Raw genomic sequence first — 21,887 nt, 5'->3', positions numbered from 1 at the left:
TGGACTTACCACATAGTCTATTCTCTGCTCTGCGAAGTTGTCTCCATGGTCATCAGAAACGAGGATCTGTTGAGATTTGCCACTCACGGGGCCCCAAAATTTGAAAAACGAAAAGCTTTTTTCGTCTGCAGTCGCCATTTCGTGAAGAATTGAAGAAGCAATCTGTGGCAATATACATAAGTTAAAAAATTTGGAAACAACTATTTATCAACCTACTAATAAAAATACTGAATTCATCTTCGTTTCACGTCTCTAGGCCCAGTTTATTCAAAAATGTGCCGGTTGAAACCGCCTTATGCCATTTTATATGAAAATATTATTTGCGGAAATCATCTTCTCATGGTTTTAAGCTTACCGGTTGTGGCTTTGCTTCAGTGACTTACCAATTATGACTTCGGTGACTTATCAGGCTTCCTGGTAAATCACCATCATAATAAGCAAATGCGGTTCTATCTGGGTCGAAAACTAGTGGAAGTTCGCATTTAAAAAGGCAAATCGGACTTGCCCTACACCATAATTTTTAGGCGACAAGGGATGGCTCGTAAGTACAATAAAACGAACTGAATGAAGCACTTGAAGTATATATATTCTCTACAGCAGCTCAGAACTAATCACGAATACGAAAAGGGACTTGATTATACTCACTTCTGAACACTAGCGAATACACCACTCCCATATGAAATTGTTTAACGAAGCTGGAAAGGTGTTTTAAAACTTCTGAACCTCCCCTCGTATTTAAATTTGTTCTAAGGCTGAGCGTGTCTGGGGATAGGGGGGAACCACCGTTCCGCACAGGCAACGAAACACACGCAAAAATCCACAAATTAAATACTTCGGTTTGCGGTTCAAAACATTGAAGTGAAACTACAAAAAGCTGCTCTACACCTATTGATGATATTACAATGGCCGAAACGGCTTGTGTAAGAAACCATTTAAAGCGGAGAATGGATAAAAAGTAATGCAAATCATTTGTCCATTGGAAGATCAAATGATAAGATAAATCCTCCATTGACCTATTGCTATTTGAATGATTTATTATTATTAATGTTATTACACATTCGAATGTATTTAACGAGGCCCACCCTCATTCGTCCACGCAGAGTGTCCACTATAATTGTTCAAGAATCATGATTTGTTGGTTTGGCTTGTTGCTATTATCATTTCCATCAGGTTTTTGCAAAGTTGAAGTAATAAACCGGGCTGATGAAGCGAATTATTGCTTAGGGGACATTTTAGGTGCACATCGGTGGGGACCGGCATCACTATCAATAGCTGAAAACTCTGATTTAACGTTTTCCCCAAAAAGTGCCACTGTAGTTTCCAATGGGTTGAATTTAGAAAAGTTCCTGGCAAAAATTCCTCAGAAGCCTGACTCGTATGTTATCAGGCCAAAATCTTTGAAATCTCTAGAAAGAATATTAGACATTATTGTAAATTCTCCAACGTTTGCCGTTGCTCGATACGTAATATTTTTAAGCAGTAACGAAAACGATCCCCAGGACACTGCGAAAGTCTTATGGAACTTCAAGTAAATTTGGACATTACTTCTATGTAAATATAATCACAAAGAGTTTCTCTCCCTTACAGACTGCCCGACAGCTTCATCATCGAACCCACCCCCGGCACCCACCTAAACATACACGAAGTTCAAATAGTAGATTGCGGGTCCTCATTCCGTGCTCATCTCATTTTAACTCTGTTTCCTGATAATTGTACTGGAGCACTCGAGGAGTTGCCCCATTTTAGTTACAAGGCTTCATTCCTCGACTGCGAATTAAGGGTGCTCTGGTCGCGCTACCCCCCATTCATCTACCCATTAACCAACCCGCACGGCTGGAGAGGAATTTTGTTCGATTTTTTGAAACCTTTAAACTACTTATCAGGCCGCAATATCATCTTCAGCGACGATGATTCTGAATATTACTCTCAAATCGCAAACATGTATTCTTATGAGGAAGTACTGCAGGACTTGGAAAATGAGACTCTTTTATTCATCGGGCCTGTTCACCTCAGCACCGCAGAGATATTTGATATCTCCGCTGTGTTGTTCGACGACGCATTCATCATTCTGGTACCCAGGGCCATGGCGGACCAGTGGAGCAGATTAGCATCTACCATATCACTACAAAATTTTGTATTTGGGTTCGCACTTTTCGTTATAGTGGCCACGTTGACCTACTATATCAATAAGAGAGATAACGGGAGATGTGCTGCTGCTTCTCTGACCGAGGTGATGCTGATGGAGTTCAGAGTTCTCGTGGGAGTGGGAGGAGGGTTCGGCTTAACATCGACCGATCATCTTCTACGATTGTTCACAGGTTTAAATATTCGTCTTCAGATGTGTTTAGATAAAAACAATTCCGACCTTTTCAGGGACGATATTGCTCCAATACATGGTGTTCTCCTTCTTCTTCCAAGCCACTGCAATAAGCAGTCTTACCTCAGGTCCCATGTACGAACCTCCCATAAAAGACATTGAGCAGTTTCTTGAATCCGGCCACGTGATGAAAATGACGAGAATGCACGAATTGCACCTTCAATTTGCCAAGAACTTTGACTCCGTGTCTGAGACATTGATGCAAAATTCCGTGGTGATAGATGAGTACAACATGCTTGACATTTTGGACGAGATGATTCGGGAGAGAAACTACGCAACGTTTGCCCTATCCGGTAAGAAAACCAAACATTCTTAGAGATCTTCTCACATTTAATTCGTCAGATTTTCTATTGATGAGGCCGAACGCCGAGAAAACCTTCACCTTGTTGGAATATCTGACAATTCAGTTTGGTGCGGCCATGAAGAAGAACCATTATTCCTCTCCACAGCTTCAGTCGTGGATTTTGCAGTTGGTGGAGACAGGATTTTTGAGCAAATTCATAAATCTCCATCACAACGAATTGGCATTGAAGTACTCCGTGGACGTGGAAAAGAGGAAGACCAACATGGATCTAAGGCAGTTTTTGCTAGTGGTGCGGATCCTCATTTGTGGATTTTTGATATCAGTCGTAGTTCTAATTTGTGAATTGGTGTGGCACAACCTGTTCGAGAGAAATATCAGCTTGGTGAGAAAGTTGGGTGAAATATGCACCTGATTTCGGATGCATTAGCGAATGATCACTGGGAACTAGTGCAAAGGGCAATTTTCACCGTTTCTAGGAGGAGTCTTTTGTGATAGTTAGTTTCTCCGGGTATCTAGTGTTCAAACGTCATTGACATTCGTGCACGATCCGCATCTAATGTGTATCGCTTCAATGAACCATCTCTCTTTTTTAATCTGTAGTCGCTCTCGTGAGAGCCTAATCTATTCTGAAAAAAATAAGAGATTCGGCCCATCTACGCTCCTTCATCTGAACCTGAGCTGACCTGAACAAGAGGTACCACCCGCCAGTGCCGACTGCTTCAGAAACTCATCTTTGTCCTTCGGTCTCGTGCGCAGGTCACCTACAGATTTTGTTTTTTTCTTCGAGCTCACCTAAATGAAAATGTGTTACGAAGAAGTCGGATTAATTTGGTGAATATCTTTTATGCACAGGAAGGAGAAGAATTTTAACAATAGAGAGGTGCTCTCTGGAAGCGGGAGATTGGCCAGAGAGGTGCTCTCTGGAAGCGGGAGATTGGCCAGAGAGGTGCTCTCTGGAAGCGGGAGATTGGCCAGAGAGGTGTTCTCTGAGGGCAAGAAACTTCATTTTACAACGCATCCCAATTGCAAAAATGGATGCAAACGTCATCCAGGATCTCAGAAACCCAAAGAGATTTTGCGAATTTGGCGGTAATGCGTGGTTGATTTCAGTAATTTTGTTGAGACAAGGACACCCTGCGCCCCCGAGATATCGACGCTTAATACTCAAAACGTGAATAAAATTGGCTTCTTTACGGCCCCTTGGAAGTTTTGAGTAAAATTTTAAAACCTTTGGGGAGATGTTTGCTTCCTTCATCGACAAGCATAGTCCTACGTTGTTCCTGCATGGAGGCTGTGGAACTTTAGTCGAAGAATCTGGATTCACAACTAAAACGGGGACCAAAAGAAAGAGATCGACATGCTTAAGCGCATGGGACCAGTCGAGGGGATTAATTTGATCTGCATTGTTAGGGCAATTGCACATTGGAGTAGACGTCCATTAAGCAAATTGTTCATGGCCCTTTGAGGCAGGATTGGGAAAGAACTGCTCCCATGGGAGCGTCGAGGGTTGATTTATATCATCGTTGATAAAACATACGACACGTGGTAGCCCATATCGGGGTCGATATTTCACGGAACTCGCATACTTGAGCGTTTGCCGTAGGGCTCAGGTCTACATCAAACCCGACAGGGGCGTCGTTTGGAGATAGGCGAAAGCCTCGTGTGAATTCTGCAAGTCCCGTCTTTGGCGAAATGCGGGATTTAACTGTCGAAAGGTGCAGTCAGGACTTCAAGGCGACTTTATTTAAGGCCACTTCCGAAATGAGAGAACAGTAGAAAATCCCCCCGATATCTCGTGCAACTGAAGGAGGAACCGCAGCTCTATTTACGCGGGCTTGTAGGGGAGCTCTTCGTGGAGATATAACTTCAGGCAGTGTTCGCAAATTTCTTACTTCTCTTTCAAATGCGGTTTCGATGCACGTTCGGACTTCTTGCATGCTGTAAATCATTGCCCATCTCCCGTTGTAAATCGCGGCCAAGGGAAGGAATACCCTTCGTTGGAAAGGAGACACATGGGTCCACGTGCACCTTTTACAAGTGGACAACGGCTAGGAAGTATCTGTGCTGCACGTGAGGTGCAGATGACTAAGGATCGGGGAGACAGGCAATGGTGGTATACGGCAAGATGGCAGAACACCCTCGGCAAGTGATCAAAACGGGCGCCGCACTTGATATCCCTCGGGGATTTTTTTGTTATCACTGTCTTAGTTGTTATCTTCGTTACTTGTTAAAATAAATACGTTAAAATCCATCACGACTGAGCAGTTAGTTCCTCACGCGTACGTGATTCACGACCTCTATTTACCACTGAGCATTTCGAGGTGATGTGAGGAGAGTCATCACTACATCCTCCAATGCGTTCAACTCTACATGGGCGACTGACTCTTTCACAAAAAGCCACTGAAATCCCAGCATAAAAATAATATTATAATGAAATTGCTTTCCAATAAAACGATCGAAGACCGCTGATAGCTCATATTGTTTTAACCCATATGGGTTAAAATTCAAAAGAGTTGACCACGTTAATAGCCTAATGGACTCGCCCTAATGTCTTTATACAACTTTCATAGATAATTGCAACTCTCCTATCTAAATCTTAATATGAAATAAATAACATTTCATTGTTCTTTATAAAATTTAGTTTAATTCCAGCCATGTTTGTCTTAATAATCCTTCTAGTTTTGTCCAAGGATGTTCACTCAAAACTAACACCGATAACGACTGGTAGCTACAAAAATTCGGAAAAAATAGCAAATTTCCTAAAAACGTTCGCAAACAGCGTCCAGGGAAATGTTCTAGTGAGTGATGGTGAGGATCATTTGCCCACGTCTCTAGTGTCATTTAGCACAACCTCAGTTAACCTGGACTCGTTTCTAAGGTCCTTAGACCTAACTCCCAAATGCTTCATTATACTGAATCTCTCTTTGTCATCACTTCGTTACATGCTAGCTACCCATAGGGAGTTGTTATCTGGGGCAGCCACATACGTCATCGTAACAAGGAACTATTCTATACTAGAAGACGTTGCCGAGCTCTTCTGGAAATCACGAATGCCTCATATTGTGATGCTAGGATATAACGAGTCCTCTGCCAAAGTTTTCAAAGCTCGCATAAGGGACTGCGGAAAGAAAGCTGAGGCCCTATTCTTGTCAGACGCGTCTAGCGTCCAACATTCGCTCCTCAATTTCGAGAAACGGAACGCGGACACCCAATTTCGTGGATGTCCATTGTACGCCACTTTCACCTTCATGCCGCCCTTCGTCAACTCAGTTAACGCCTCCATGGACGGCATTTTTGTAGAGCTTATGAAGGTCTTCGGCCAAATGAGCAATAGGTCTATAATATTTCGCCCCTTCGATCCTGATTACGCAGAGGAGATTTCGCAATCCTACACGTTTGAATCAGTACTCAAAGATTTGGACGGGGAGTACTCTCAAGTGTTCCTAGGCCCTGCCAACACTCACACCATCATGATTTTCGACCTCTCTCCTATAATCGTGGATAACAGCCTGCTGTTTTTGTGCCCCAGACCCTTGGCAGCCTTCTGGCACAAGATTTTATCGAAGAGCTTGGCGATCTCCATTGTCGCTTATTCTCTGCTTATGTTTTTCATGGCCACGACCTTTAGCTGTCTGGTAAAAGTTTCCATGGAGCGATTGACGTACTCCTCAATAGGGCGAATGTTCTTCGTGTTTGTTGGGATGGTCCTGGACACGCCCTCGTTGAATAACAGATTCCCGAAAAAGGGCCACCTCAGAATTTTCCTGGGGATGATACTGATGGAAGTCATGGTGGTGTCCATGTTCATCCAAGGCAGCGTTGTGAGCAACCTAAGTGTGAGCATTTATGGAAAGCCCATAGAGTCGGTGGAAGAGCTTCTGGATTCGAACCTGCCCATCAAAGCCCTCAACGGCCTGTCTTATTTGTTTCAATTTTCACAGAGGTCTTCAGATATGGAGATGCACAAACGAATGACCACCCTCGAGGGCGTTAAGGATCTATTTGATGCCGGCAATTTGGCCGTGGCCAAGAAAAACTTTGCTACAATCGTGGACACAGGTAAAGGCACTCTTCCACCTAGATTACGCATTTAGAGGGGACATTTTCAGGTTTCCTGATAATGCGTCTGAACATACTGAAGTCCTTCAATACTATCGAGATTTACAACGTGAAACAGGCCATAGCAATGCCCAAAGGGGCTTACTTTTCTAATCAGTACTTTGCATTGTTCACGAGGCTGATAGAGATCGGCATCGTGGCGAAATATGTGAAACTGTATCGTAACTATTACGCCATCGAAAACTCCATTGAAGAAGAGAAAAGGGAATTTGTGGTCACTTTCAAACAGTTTTTTCCTGTAGTTGAGGTTATTGGGGCTCTGTATCTGTTTTCTACGGTAGTTTTTGCTGTTGAGGTGTTCTATGACAAGATGAAATCAAGTTTCTGTCGGCACATCTTTCGAAAATAAATTGAAGGTCTAGATGAAAAGATATTTTACTTGGCAAGGCTCCAGATGGGTACCACGGTGCATCTTGGAACCTAAGGAAACTTCCTCGTTTGCGCAGGCTCACGAAGCTCCTCGAGGAGCTCAATTTTTAGCTTTTTCCAGCGTTCCTGTCCAAATACTACCGAGATACCAAGGATCACAGTTGAAACACATCGGGTAAGAGGTGCCATTGAGGTCTTTTTTAGAAAAATCTCAAACTTCGTGAGGTGGCTTTTGTCTTTTAAGTCGGGAGATTTTGGCAATATACGAACTCTTACCAGAATTAAGAGGTCTGGAGCAGCAGTTTGAGCGGTTTTCATTTAGGTGAACATACCCCTAAGACCCCCAAAACTGGAATCGAAGCGATTCCGTTGCTCAAAAACCGAAGAAGATGTAAAACCTCATTTCTATGAGTTTTCAAAGATATTTGGGCGGCGATTTGTCCTAAAATTTCAAAGATGCCGATTCAGTCACAGTTCTGCGCATGTTGGGATGTTCTACGAAGAACCCAACGGTTTCGTGGTACCTGACCGACTAGACTTACGGTTTCCGATTTAAAAATTCTCTTTTCAAGACATTCTACTCTGCGACTCTCCCTAGAGTCATTTTTCAGATTTGAAACTGCAATTTTCTGCATTGAAACGTTACAGTAACTGCTGAGCAGGGGGTAGATAGGTCTGCGCACCCAGCGACTGCTGATAGATTAGGCTCGAGCATTTTCGCTTCGAAAATTCCAAATACTTAAAATTGGGGCCCTTTGGTAGGCGATTTCTTTAAGGATTTAAGTTCAAAGTGTAATTTATTATATCGAAGTCGTGCTAGAAGAAGGGCTGCAATACCCTCGTAGAGTAAGACAGACCCGCCCGCCGTGCGTATTTGGCATAAACTGTAACTTTGCTGTATTAACAAAAACTGCACTTACACGACGTATGCGAATTCAGGTAAAATAAAAATGCAAAATTGGCAATCTCGCATTGCTCATTTGTTTCCGAATGTGCGCGGAACGGAGCGCGAAGCATATATTTCCAGGGTGCGTGCGTTGTTGTCGGACGTGCCGGAAAGTCTCGAGAGTGCCTAAAGACTCTTTGAGGGCCGCAACCTTAGATGTGGAAGACGCATTTGAGAAAGAACGCTCAGTATACTTCTTATTTGTTCGACTAAATTACCGCTAATCACCACCGACTCTGAAGCCACTGCAAATAGACCCGATTCGTTACCCAACTTAAAGGCTATTATTACCGATTCTTGATCTGATCTGTAATACATTTCTGATGCCCCTTTCTGTTTACAAAGCTAATGTTCAGGCAAACACTTTTCGACCTCCGGGCAGGAATTAATCGTTTCACCTCCGGACACGAGTCTCATTGCCTCAGTGGAGACAATGCTACGAATTTGCCTTATCATTTTAATTTCTCCTAACATTCCAGTTTCAGGATCATTAAAGTTATTTAAGGTTTCCAACAATTCGCACATTACACATGTAACGGAGCTCTTCTTGAAGGACTGCATGAGGCAAAGCTTCCTGAACGTTGTTTTATCAAACAGTAAGTTTCTCAATTTATCACCGAAACATCCGCACTTGGACCTCAACCTGAATGGACTGATCAGCATCACGGAGGGGATGAGTGTAATGAGCACTTGCGTGATCATAGATCCAGAAATGGAAGATTTGCTTAAAGTCTTGGAGATTGGCAAATACACGGGATCTTCGAAATTTATCATCCTCTTTCGAGACAACCTTGGGCTGCAGGACATTTCAGAAATCCTGTGGTTCAAATACAGACTCCCTAATTTTCTAATAGTAATTTACGATGAAGAAAATGCAAGTGTCCATAAGCTCAACGTTGAAGATTGCGGCTCTAATATATCCACCAAGTTCGTGACTAACCTGAAAGATGAGAGTTGGGATGCCGGAATGATCGAATGGGACATGAAGGAACAGCTTAAGGACTGTCCGTTGAGAGTTGAGTGGACCGTTCTGCTGCCGTACATCAACCCTCCCAACAGCTCCCACAAAGGAGTACTGGTGGACTTCCTGGAGGCATTCGAGCACATCAGCCAAAGGAAAATGACGTTTATGCCCTATAACCCGGCATATCTTGAGGAAATTACTCAGTCATACAGCTTCGACTCCTTGTTGAAGTCATTCGACAGTGGCTACTCCGACATGTTCATTGGGCCTGTAAGCCTTAATGCTGCGGAATTATTCGACTACTCTCCAGTGGTCAGCGAAGTCAGTATATTGTTCCTGGTTCCCAAGCTGCTTGGCAACAGTTGGCAAAGAAACGTGGCGTTAGAGAAATATACCATACTACTCTCAGTTTGCATATTTCTCACCGTGATTGTTATATTGTTTAACTGCATGGTAAAACTAACCGAGGATCGTGCCTTGTTTCATTCTCTTCCGAAAACTTTTTACATATTTTGTGGGCTTTTCCTGGCAGTTCCTGCAATACACATTTTACCTAACACTAATGCAATCCGCTTGTACATCCGTAAGGATCTGAGAACACTGAGTATTCAATAGTAAAGAGATTTTTATTTACGCAGTCTCAGTCCTTCTGGGATTTTTCTGCATCTCGACTTTCATCCAAGGCAGCATCGTGAGCACCTTAAGCGGCAGCGTGTATCGAATATCTATACAAAATGTCGATGAGCTTCTAGACTCAAATCTACCAATCAAAGCTTTCGGCTCTATGACGTATTTGTTTCAAATTTCTTTAAACGAGAGAGATTTCGAGGTGTCTGAGCGCATGGAGACTCTGGAAGGGATGAATTATCCCGTCGAAGCCGGGGATTTGGCCGTAAGCCTTCGAAATTTTGCCACCTGTGTGGACTCAGGTAAGGGACCCCCGATCGAGTGAATGATTGTAAATGAATACCGAGCGAACGTTAAAAATCGCCAAATTTTGAAACTCCAAAAATCAGATTTCTAGTGACACGAAGTCAGAGAACTCTCGTTCCTGACGTGTTCCAACGGTGATCAACGTTCACTATATATTTTTGAACGATCGTAACGTTAGTCCTGCTCAAATTGCGGATCTTAGAAATTTTAAGGGAGAATGTCTTAACGGGTTCTGCAATCAGATCTCAGACATGGCAAATGCATACAGGGTGTTTCCTAAGTACGGTACATAACTTCGGGAGCGTGTTCCACAGCTAAAATGAAGGTAATTTTGTTGCATAAACTGCATCCCCAAAAATGCTTCGGTGCGGAAATACAGGGTGCGCAAGTTTCTTTCAAAAATTACAATTTTTGAAATATTTCCGAAACTACTTGAGACGTTTTAGTGAAATTTTGCATGGTTTGAGAGTTGGCAGCGGTGCAAAACAGCAAAAAAAAATCATATCTTCACATAGGTATTTCCTCTCTTAAGAATAATAAAAAAGGATGAAGAAATTTAGCCACAATGTTTCCTATTTATTTCCTCGAAAACGGTGCGTCCTACGGGAAAAAAAGTCAAAAGACGTTTTTCCTTCCAAATCGAACACGTAATTAAAAAAGGAACGTAATTGGAAAAGAACAATGGCGTACCACATTTTTCATTCAAAACATCCAGCAATTATCCTGTCCGCACGCCACTGGTTGCACAGCAGCCACTGTTTTAGCGTAAAATACGCAGCGTTGCTAACTCTCAAACCCTGCAAAATTCCGTTAAAACGTCTCAAGTGGTTTCGGAAATATTTCAAAAATTGTAATTTTTGAAGGAAACTTTCACACCCTGTATTTCCGCAACGAAGCATTTTTGGGATGTAGTTTGTACAACAAAATTACCTTTATTTTAACTGTAGAATACTCTGTATATTTTCCTGTTAGAGCTTAACGACGAGGGCTCCAACCTCAATAAAACTCAGTGGCGTACATGGGCCATTAAAGGAGAAACATTTTTTTTTTAATTATTGAATATTAGGAGCGTTTTTTGCGTACAAAAATGAGCTCAGATTTTGGGAGTCAATGCCTCTGCCCTAAGGCACCAATTGAGGCATACGCACACTTTCAAGCTTGTACGCAGGGGCTGGAGGTAGGGCCTAAATGGCACTCAGAGATGGGCATTGTCCGCAAAAGGAGAAGGAAGTTTGGCAGTTTTTGAATGTACATAGAATTCATGAAAGTCAGGTCAGATTTTGGCAGGCACTGTCTTTTTACTAAGACGCCGGCGGTCATTCTCGGGATTGTACTTAAGGTTTATGACTGTGACCTCGCGAAAACTCAGTGGCGTCGCAAGGGGTAACGATTTTTAAAAGCATTTTTTCGTTTATAAGACAAAATTGAGATTTCAGCGCATTAATTTTCCGAATTTTATTTAAAGGTTCGGGCCGCAAATTTTGATGGAATTCAGTAGCGCGCGTTGCCTGAAAAAAACGTTCGACGTTTTGAAACACCCAAATGTGAATGTCCTCTTTGGAACGGTTTTGGAGTACCAAACTGAGGACAAAAATTCGGACATTTCTTCGCTTTTTAACGTAAATAATTGCGTTTCAGGTTACTTAATTATGAGACCAAACATTTTGAAGTCCTTCAGCGTGTTCAAGGTGTTCAACATGAGACAAATCATGGCCATGCCCAGGGGAGTATACTACTCCCGGCAGTACCACGAGTGGTTCACCAAATTACTGGAAAGTGGGATTTTGTCGAAGTTCGAAAAAATTTACGAAAACTATTACGCCGTGCTGTATTTCGTCGAAGAGGATAAGAGAAATTTCGTAATCACCTTGGACCAAGTAATTCCCACACTGACCTTCATTGGGGCGATGCAGCTGATGGCTTTTGTAATTTTCTTGGGGGAAATTGTCCAGTTTAATATTAACAAATTTATTAACAAACACACGAAATAATTCGTCGTAATTAATACTGCGGGGGCTAATTGACGTAGTCTCACACTGAGGTCAGAAAGTCGGTATTAAATTTCACGGAATCCCAGGCCTGTGGGCGACATAAATTTGATACAGCAGAAGTGAAACCAGGAAGAGGAGTTTATCGTTTAAAGATGGGCACATATCTAAGACACCGTTTTAGGGTAATTTTATGTAGTCACTAAAATTATACACAGAGGTGAAAATACTCATAATGCCCACATCAATATATTTTATTTGTTTTAATGTAGCTATAAAATGAACATTTATACCTTTATATACGAGTGGGTGAGCTTAGACCAGAATGTGTGAAGAATATACAGTAGTGGCCATAAGTATGGAAACTTTTTTACTATCGCTTTTATTTAAAATGAACGATTATAATCTGAAATTGTAAGCATAAAACAGATTCTATTTTTAATACTCTATCAACATCCATGGTGTGTTGGCATCTATTGGAATTCGATTTGGAGTAAATGTGAAATTTCAAAAAAACTGCGGACAAAAGCGTGGAAATGGAATGTATTTTCAGTAACTTATGAAATATATCCTTCGTTTCGAAACTGTGTCAACATTTTGTGGCAAATCCTTTTCCATTAATTACTGCACGACACCGTTGGTTCATGGAATACACCAGTTCTCTGCAAACCTCCACTGGAATTAATTTCCATTCCCTTTCCAAAATCTCGAATAAACGTGGTAAGCTATGAATTTTTTCTTTCCGAATTTGCCCTCCAAGGTGCTCCCAAAGACGTTCGATCGGGTTAAGATCTGAACTCTGCGACGGCCATTCCAATTTTCGCGACACAATTTTCTTCAAACCAATTTTTAACCAGTTTTGATGCGTGCTTGGGGTCACTGTCTTGCTGAAAACTCCAAGACAAGGGCACTTCCCGTTCTGCATAAGGAAGCATATGGTTCGCTAAGATGTCCTTGTACACGAATCGGTCCATAGTCCCTTCTATTTTAGTTAACGGCCCAACCCCAGACGCAGAAAAACGCCCCCACACTATAACACCTCCATCGTCATGTTTTACAGTGGGCAATTGATACTTGGAATCGAATTTTGCGTTCTTAGGACGTCTTACGTATCGAATACCATCACTACCGAATAACTGAAATTTACTTTCATCGCTCCACAAGATTGTATTCCATTATTCCTGTGAGCAGTTGATATGCTGCCAAGCAAATGCCAGACGCGCCTTTCCATTTCTTTTGGAAATTAGTGGTTTTTTGACAGCAACCCTTCCGAACGAACCTCCAGCTGCCAAAAGTCTTCGCACCGTGCGACTCGACTATGTCGTGCTCTTCAGCAAGAAGTCTTCAAATGTCCGTTGAAGTTAATAGTGGATTTTTTTCGACATCCTTCGTATTAATTCTTGAGCGCGTTTTGGAAACTTCTTGGGCCTGCCCGGTCTCGGAAATCTCTCCATTGTACCACGTTCATGGGAATGTTTCAATATTTTCGATGTTGTTCCTTTGGGCGCATTTAAAGAACCAGCAATATCACACTGCTTGCGCCCCTGCTTAAACAGCTGTACAACTCGCTGTTTTAACTCTTCAGATAAATGACGCTTTGGCATTATCACTTTTACGCAGTATACTGTGTGAATTCGATAAATTTAGCTTTAATTTGATTCGTTTTATCAAAAAGTGCAAATAGTTTCCATACTTATGGCCACTACTGTAAATTGGGATTTCATCGCAATTGATAGAAACCAATAAGGAATAAAACCGAAAGGGGGAAAATCGTGAAAAATCTCCAATGTGGTACTCAAATTCGGCAGTCGCGACTTTTAACTTGAAAACCAATTTATTCTTAGACTTCCCAGTTTTTAAACTCGGATTTTGAGCAGCAACTGCGCCCACAAACAGGCTTTGGACTACCAACAGGAGCGCACAGACATTACTCCCGTTTTTCCTCCTCTATTTCTTTACATGCTATGCCATCAATCACTTTTTCTCTCCAACATCTTGCGTAGGATTCTGCCTAAACCATCCCAGTCTCGACGATCAACAAAGCTATTTTTGATCGTCCAAATAAATGGCAAAAAAATGTGAGCTCAAATCGCCTTAGCGCCAAACGTGATGATCATAAACTCCGTTATGTCGTTACGTGAATGGAACAAGTTTGGGTAGGAGTTAGGAAAAATATAAATAAAAAGTCTGATTTTATTGAATTTTGGTCGTGCCCATGACGGCGGGAAATGTTCTTGTGCTGGTGCTTATCGAAACGAAAATGGGACATCCTCGTATTTCCTGTTTCAACGTGAGTTGTTAGATGATAACCATAATAATAATAACGATGATAGCGATGATGACTTTCCACCGCCCTGCGAGTCCTACCGGGTCTCATCCTTTGGGTGCCTGCGGTATCTGAGGCGATTCGACTGTCCCTCGGCCCGCAGGGGAGTGGAGAGGCATTTTCTCGTGAACAATGATAGTGATAATGACACTACTAACAATAACAGCAATATTTCCTTTTGTTTGCTTGGAATTTCGTAAACGATCCATGTGCCGGACCCACGTCCTGTAGGCTTTTCGTTCCAAGAGATCGCGATAGTGATCGATGAAGCGATGCTGCATCTAATTTATGATTTTCGGGTGTTTAGTGACCAAAATCAAATTCCATTTTATGAAAAGTTACGAATTGCATCCGAGGCGAAATGAAATTCGGTTGCACGATTCTGCATGGGAACGTGAACAATACATAATTTGTCGGTACAGTAATTGAATTCCTGCAGTCCAGCTGAGCAAATATTGAAAAATGAAGTGATTAATGTACAGTGGTGGCCGAAAGTAGGTAGACGTGGTAAAAACAGTCGAATTTGCTTTAAATTCTTAAGATATCGCAAAGCTAGTAGTAAAATTTGCACTTGGTTTATAGTCCACAACATGCCTCGTGGTGTAAAAGTGTCCACTGATTTGAAAGAACGAACTGTTAAAGCTTTCAATGAGGACGAACGGCAAGTGCAAATCTCCCGCAGGTTCGATGCTAAAAAGGACACTATTCGGGCTATAACAAAAAGATATCAAAGAATTGGACCAATTAACCCGAAGCTAAAAACTGGACGACCAAGGAAGCTGAGCAAAAGAGATGTGCGAAAGATAAAGACTATTTGTTCGAAAGATCCATTCGTGTCTTCTGAGAAAATTCGATCTGAGCTGGAAGTTTTCGGAGTTCCTGTGTCTTCAAGGATTGTAAGACGAAGACTAGTCGAAGAGAAATTATTTGCACGCAGGCCAACGAAAAAACCACTTCTCAGTAAGGAAAGTCGGAAGGCCCGAATGGAATTTGCCAAACAACATATTCGTTGGCTGAAACAGGGTTGGAAACGAGTTTCCTGGAGCGATGAATCTAAGTCCAGTTTGTTTAACTCCGATGGCATTCGATACGTTAGACGTCCCACTGGTCAGCGATTAAACACTAAACACCCCAGACCCACGGTCAAGCACGGAGGAGGATCAGTGATGATATGGGGATGTTTCAGCGGTTTCGGTATTATTATACATAGAATAAATGGAATCACGGACAGATTTCTGTACCGGAACGTACTTCAGAATGTTATGTTACCTTATTTTGAAGACAATTCACCCTCAAGATTCAATTTTCAACACGACAACGACCCTCGAAGTTAGTTAAACGGTTTTTTGAAGAAGAAAAAGTACCGATTTTGAAGTGGCCTTCCCAGCCGCCCGATCTGAATCCCATAGAGAACCTGTGGCAAATTGCTGACCAAGGATTGAGAGATAAAAATTATTCGAATTGCGATGGACTGTTTATTAAAATACAAGAAAAATGGCAATTAAAGGAAATTGTTGTTTTTATTTTAATTTTTAAATTGTCTATCTACTTTTGACCAGGTGAATTCCAAAGATTTATTTTTTTATTGACAATAAAGTAACTTTATCGACATTTGTTTAATATTTTTTATATTATTGTTTTGCGACAAATAACATATGTGCAAGGGAAACCGATCAATTAATGTATGCACGATTTAATTGAAACATCCTGTTTGTCTATCTACTTTTGACCACTACTGTAGGTGTCCAAAGGAAATTTGTCAACGGCGGCTTCCTTTGATTTCAAACCCCCCGTTAATGGCTTGTTTATACCGCAACCGACAATTCTTAATGGACCGAAGCATCATGTGGTCACAGTCATGATACATGCTGATCGACATATTTTTTCCCACTACCAGCTTTAAACGACACCATCATCTGGTATGTTGAATGACCGTGAAGTGCGTTTTCTAGCCTTTTTTTCTAAAGTGGTTGAATAACAGGTTAATAATGGCACGTGCATGGCTCATTATTTACCTAGCGAGCTAATCAGCCGCAATATGATCATCCCTATTGTTGTTTCGTTATGGTTACCATGGAAATGAACGTAAAACTAAAGGTCGCCGTTGATCTTATGATTCAAGGCTCGTTTTTTTTTTGTGTTTTGTATTTAGGTAAGTTTATCGTAATTTTATAAAATTTCAACTAATTTAGCAGAGAGGAGAAAATCGCGTATACGCCGCAGTTGTAGAGCAAAGGCTGATCATTAACCGAAAACCTCAAACAGGCGTTGAAACATCAGAGGCATGTCTCGCATTTGCGTATGTTAAAGTCTTGCGTTAACGGACCGCTGCCTAGTCAAAGGTTCTTTTAACTAATCACTCGTTACTTACGACCCTCATGCGTTAAATGTTCACAATCTAAAATCGATGTTCAGGCCGTAATGTCGCAATTTAAAGCTTTGATGTGTTACATACTTTTATTCCAGGTATTCCTGCTTCTAGTTCTGGGCTCCAGAGGATTCTCCTCACCAATTTTAGAAGAATTGCGGCTGTCGTCGGCAAACCCATTTTCGAGTTACAACATACTTGAACCGGAAGGTACGTTTTCATCTTTTTTATTGCGATAAAGATGGGAATCCCCAAATATTTTCTATAAGTAGATACATGAAAAATTGCCATTGACGATGTAGGGCATTAGCGAAACAAGTTTCGCAAATTTAACCAACGTTTCGGAACATCGTTTTAATCAAAAAAAGCTTCGTACAACAGAGGTCGAAAACCTAACAGTTTAAAAAATACACGTTGGTGACCGAACAGCTGTGATAAGCTCGAAATTTGAATAAAATGTTGATAATCCTACTTGCCAGATGTTGATTGTTTAACATGTAACAGAAAAAGTTAAAATTGTTCAGCTTTAATGTTGCTAAAAGCAATTTAAAACTTAATTAAAGCCGACAATGTGACTCGATTGGTAAAAGTAAGCTTAAGCGGCAACGCCGCACCGAACTGTTGTTTCACCGACACCCTGTGTAGTAGCGCAAATGTGCGTAATTAGAAGTTCCGATCAGTCTCGATATTTATACAGAGTGGAGAATCTTTTACTTCAAATAAAATATATATCACGTGTATAAATTAATTCACGGCCTTTTTTTAACAATTTAGATTTTTATTTTTTATATATTTTATTTATTACAAAATAATAATAATTACAATTTAATCATCAAAGTAATTGCCCTCACTTTCAATGCATTTCTGCCATTTATCAGGTAATTTTCGAATCTCATCTCGGAAGAAAGATGGTGATTTTGGTCGGATAAAATCTTCCATTGTTCGGTGGACTTCCTCGAGACGTTGAAAGTGTGTATCAACCAGGCGACGTTGTAGTGCTCGAAAAGGGTGATAATCAGAAGGTGCAAGGTCTGGCGAATACGCCGCACGAGGGAGAACATTCCAGCCCAACGCGGAGAAGACGTCAATGGTGTCTTTTGCCGTGAGAGGTCGCGCGTCGTCGTGCGACAAAATGACTTGCCGTGTTCCACCACCATTAAAAGGTCTTTTTTCCTCAATAGCGTCCCTCAATTTTATTAATTGGTCTTGATAACGGTTGGCAGTAATAGTTTCTCTTGGTTTAAGTGCCTCACAACAAATTACACCTTTGGAATCCCACCAAATACTCAATAACAATATTTTTCCGTGGATGTTTGGTTTTGCGGTACTTGCTGATGGTTCTCCCGGATAAACCAACGATTTTCTTCTCTTAGGATTGTCATACAAAATCCATTTTTCATCTCCACTAACAATTTTACTTAAAAAGTCTTTTTTTCTGAATCGCATCAGTAGACACATTGCAATTTCGCAGCTCCGATCTTTGTTATCAGGGCTAAGATCATGAGGTGTCCAGTGACCTCCCTTTGGTATCCTTCCTAATTTTTTCAAACGTATCGAAACAGCTGGTCGAGTCATTCCGAGTGCGTCAACAAGCTCTTTTTGTGTGAGGCAGGGATTATCATTGAGTAAATTCTCCAACTCTTCGTCGTTAACCTTTTCTGGTCGACCGGGGCGTATTTCATCTACAAAATGATCAAAATTTCCATTCCGAAACTTTTGAAACCACTTTTTACACGTGCTATAAGATACAGCATTCTCTCCCAAGGCTGAACAAATCATGTCTTGCGCATCTGCAGCATCTTTTTTAAGTTGAAAAGTGAAAAGACGAGAGTGCCTTAAGCGCTGCTTGTCAGACGACAATTGTAACGTTCTTCGTGGTTAGATTAATCAAATTAAGCGGTTTGGTAGCTCACAGATGGCGCTTCAAAACGGACTATTTAATCAGAAAAAATTGTAAATTCAGAGAGGTGTTTTAACCAGTTTTACCTAAGGGCCGAGAATTGATTTATACACCTAATATGTCGAGGGTTTGGCTACGTAATTATTGTACGTCTTAAGGAAAAGGCACCTACGCATTTGGATACGATGTAGACGATCCCGAAACTGGTAACATGCAATTCCGGGATGAAGAGAGAAAGCCAGATGGGTCGGTTAATGGGAAATATGGTTGGGTATCTGCAGATAATACAGTTTTCATTGTCAATTACATAGCTGATGAGCACGGCTATAGGTTAGTTAAAGATTTTTATTTCATCGTCAAAAAGGCGCTTCATATCAAATTTGCTCGATTTCTAGGACGAGCATTGAGAGCGTTCCCATGTACAAAGCCAGGGAGGTCCAATCATTATTCAAAAGAGGACGGGGAAGCTCCTGAGACCAACCAATGTTACCTATTTTCTATATATCTATATGTCGGAGATTTATTAGTCCTTAAGTTTAGAAATGTAAAATTTTAGTTAGCAATAAGGTTGAAGAGCAGGCTGACAGGTTTATCGTGGAGATAAAGCACTGTCGAACGAGGTCGCTACCACCAAGGGCGAAATCGAGGGGCCATGTGTGCGAGCCTTCGTGGGAAACGGGGCCTAGCAGGTACCTTATCCCTCGGATTTGAAGGACTCGCGAGATCTGGAAAACCAGAAACCGAAAGGGACAGGCAGATTAGATTGGCAAGTGACGAGAAGCGCTCGTGTGGTAGCGAACTCGTTGGCTTTGCCCTTTTTCTATTCTTGCTATCGAAAGTAAACTAAATACATTGCATCATCATGGAAAACCTTCCTGTTGATGCTCCGACATATATAATCATATTTTTCTTGCTTTAAAAGTATTGAAGTTTACTCCTTAGAATTGATTGTCTTACAATTTCCCAAAGAAGTGCATACTCCCATGGAATAATTAGTCATAGGGAGATTAAAATCACAAAGAAAAAATGGTTTCTTTTTAAGGTTAGCAAGATTTAGCATGATAAAGTTCTTTAACGTATGATCCTCTTCAATCCTCGAATGGAGGCAGTCCGAACATTTCGGGCTTGAAATCATCTAAAGAGTTTAATGACAAAGTGGCAATTTTCTTAATTTCTTCATTCACATCCTTGTCTGGAACGAACACCGTTTGCATGCCAGCCGCCATTCCTGCTCTCGCGCCATTGGGAGAATCTTCAAACACTAAAACCTCAAAACCGAAATGGAAAGTATAATTTCTGGATAATTGTCGTAGTTCGTTCACAAACTAACCTTTTGGGGGTCCGGATTGTCAGGGAATTTGGAAGCGCAGTTCAGGAAGATATCTGGAGCTGGCTTTCCATGCTTGATCTCGGGGTTATCAGTCCCGCACACCACGTGAAGGAACAAATTAAAAATTTCGGGATGCGATTGAGTTTTGATATCATACGGCGCCCTACCGGACGATGTGGCAATTGCTATGGGGACATTATGGTTAGCTAAATGTTTGATTAGTTTCTTTGCCCCTAAAAACCAAAAAGTGGTATTTCACGTAACGTACGTCGGAGCTTATCGACCTGGCATGAATGGAGGATTTGTTAATTCTTCAGCTATCTTTTTGTAATATTCGTCCAAACATTGCTCCACTGTTATAGGAAGATCGAGCTCCTTGACGAAGATTCGAGCACTTTCGTGTTCGGGTGTTCCCAATATTTTCAGTTTCACTTCAGGAGTGTATTCCTTGCCATGACTCCGGGCCATTGCCGTCATTATCTCCTCGTAAATTGCTTCCGAATCTGAACGAATCAGAACACCAGAAGTAAGTCTATGTGTAATAAAAGCGAGTTCGACTTACCTAAAATTAAGCCATCCAAATCGAAAATTACGTGCGTAACTCGGTGAGGTACCATTGTTAAACTCGTAAAAATCACTAAATTCTCATTTGTTTCTTCTTCAACCTCCAACTTAGCGAATTTAGATGTTATTTATAGCATTTATTGAATTTTTGGTTAATCAAACGATAATAGCTTCTATTAAGTAATACGTAAGGACATGGAAATAACGCCAGTAGAGATACGAGACCTGCTCGTTATCTAACTTTTCCATATTTGTTTAGCACACTGACTGCGTTCTGAACTTGAAACAAATAAATAAATTACGAACGTAGAAAGTACCGGGTCTACCGTCATGAAATGGGCGCCATTTTGTGAAAATAAAACACCAATTTTAACAAGGAAAAAAAATTGATTCAAAATGTTTGACCGTCGCTTCCTACACATTCTGACCACCTTTCTGGTAATTTACGAATACCACGCCAGTAGAAATGTGCCTATTTGACATCAAACCAATTAGAAACCCAAACAAATGGTAGTCCGAAGGAGCCAAGTCTGGTGAATACGGCGGACGGGGTAGCAACTCCCAGCCGAGTGTTTTGATCGTATATCCTGAACCGGTGCTGCTTTCTGTGCAGGTGCGTTGTCATGGAGCAAGCGTGTCTTCTGGCCCGTTCTGATCGTTTTTCGATCAATGCACTGTTTAAATTAATCAATTGTTGTCGATAGCGAACAGTATCAACAGTTTCACTAGGTTTTGAAAGCTCGTGGTGCCCCACACCTTTCCGATCCCACCAAACACACAGCATTGCCTTTTTGCCGAATCGATCATTCAGTCGACGTTGGTGGCTGTCCCGAATCAGCCCGTGATTTTTTCCGTTTAGGATTTCGATGATAAATCCATTTTTCATCTCCAGTAACGATTCGAAGCAAAACTGATTTTCTCTCGTGCCTTTGAAGCAAAATTTCACAGCTGCTTTTTCGGTTAGTCCATCTGTCTTTAATTCAATTCACGCGGCACCCATTTTCCACACTTTCGGATCTTTCCCACCGTTGGGGAAAAACCCGACATAAATCAGCGGCATCGCTGGGTTCCAATTAGGCCTCAAAGACGTTGGGACAATTCCAATATATCGCGGGGTGCGATGCAGCATTTACCCCTACGTGCCTAAACCCGGCCACGGCGACGGCACTGGTTCCTTGGTTTGTCGCTCTTCCGACTTATGGGGGGCACCAATAAAAATACCAAAGGAACCAGCGGGCCACATTTGGGCTTTGACCGTGGAGATCTTTGGAAAAAAAGCTTCCCACGAACCAGGGGGTGGTGTCGGTTGGGGTTGGTCAAGGGCTTATCGTGGTGATCTCCCTCCAGCCACGCCATCCCTGGGAGGCAAAAAATCCAACAATTCTTACCAAGATATTAT

The 21,887-nt window shown here is 41.6% G+C and overlaps 4 protein-coding genes across 5 annotated transcripts in view; 2 read left to right on the top strand and 2 right to left on the bottom strand.

Moving 5' to 3' along the window:
• LOC136349024 (cuticle protein-like) overlaps positions 1-21,887 on the bottom strand; it is a 78,357-nt gene that overhangs the window by 270 nt on the left and 56,200 nt on the right. Inside the window, exons 1-2 of one of the 2 annotated variants that reach the window (XM_066300289.1) lie at positions 217-2,480; positions 10-162 (exon numbers count right to left, since the gene is read on the bottom strand). In XM_066300289.1, the coding sequence (XP_066156386.1) occupies positions 10-162; positions 217-237 (174 nt within the window). In that variant the 5' untranslated portion in view covers positions 238-2,480. Of the gene's footprint in view, positions 1-9; positions 163-216; positions 2,481-21,887 lie in introns of those variants that run through there. The other variant, XM_066300288.1, reaches the window with a different exon arrangement.
• sra (RRM_RCAN_like domain containing protein Sra) overlaps positions 2,558-21,887 on the top strand; it is a 102,315-nt gene continuing 82,985 nt past the window's right edge. Inside the window, exon 1 of the mRNA XM_066300285.1 lies at positions 2,558-2,561. The gene's annotated coding sequence lies outside the window, so the exon portion shown is untranslated. The remainder of the gene's footprint in view (positions 2,562-21,887) is intronic.
• Positions 14,020-19,505, top strand: LOC136349041 (uncharacterized). Its single transcript, XM_066300312.1, has 4 exons — positions 14,020-14,290; positions 16,793-16,904; positions 18,753-18,924; positions 18,990-19,505. The coding sequence occupies exons 1-4, from the start codon at positions 14,216-14,218 to the stop codon at positions 19,066-19,068; spliced, it is 438 nt and encodes a 145-aa protein (XP_066156409.1). The 5' UTR covers positions 14,020-14,215; the 3' UTR covers positions 19,069-19,505.
• On the bottom strand, positions 19,602-20,752 carry LOC136349040 (pseudouridine-5'-phosphatase-like). The gene is made up of 4 exons (XM_066300311.1): positions 20,487-20,752; positions 20,209-20,427; positions 19,925-20,157; positions 19,602-19,862 (listed from the first exon to the last, which is right to left on the bottom strand). The coding sequence occupies exons 1-4, from the start codon at positions 20,539-20,541 to the stop codon at positions 19,683-19,685; spliced, it is 687 nt and encodes a 228-aa protein (XP_066156408.1). The 5' UTR covers positions 20,542-20,752; the 3' UTR covers positions 19,602-19,682.

This window comes from Euwallacea fornicatus, chromosome 36 (genome assembly GCF_040115645.1).
Source record: "Euwallacea fornicatus isolate EFF26 chromosome 36, ASM4011564v1, whole genome shotgun sequence".
NCBI lineage: Eukaryota > Metazoa > Arthropoda > Insecta > Coleoptera > Curculionidae > Euwallacea > Euwallacea fornicatus.
The sequence above is the reverse complement of the archived record's forward strand: the minus strand, read 5'-3'. Positions and strand labels throughout refer to the sequence as shown.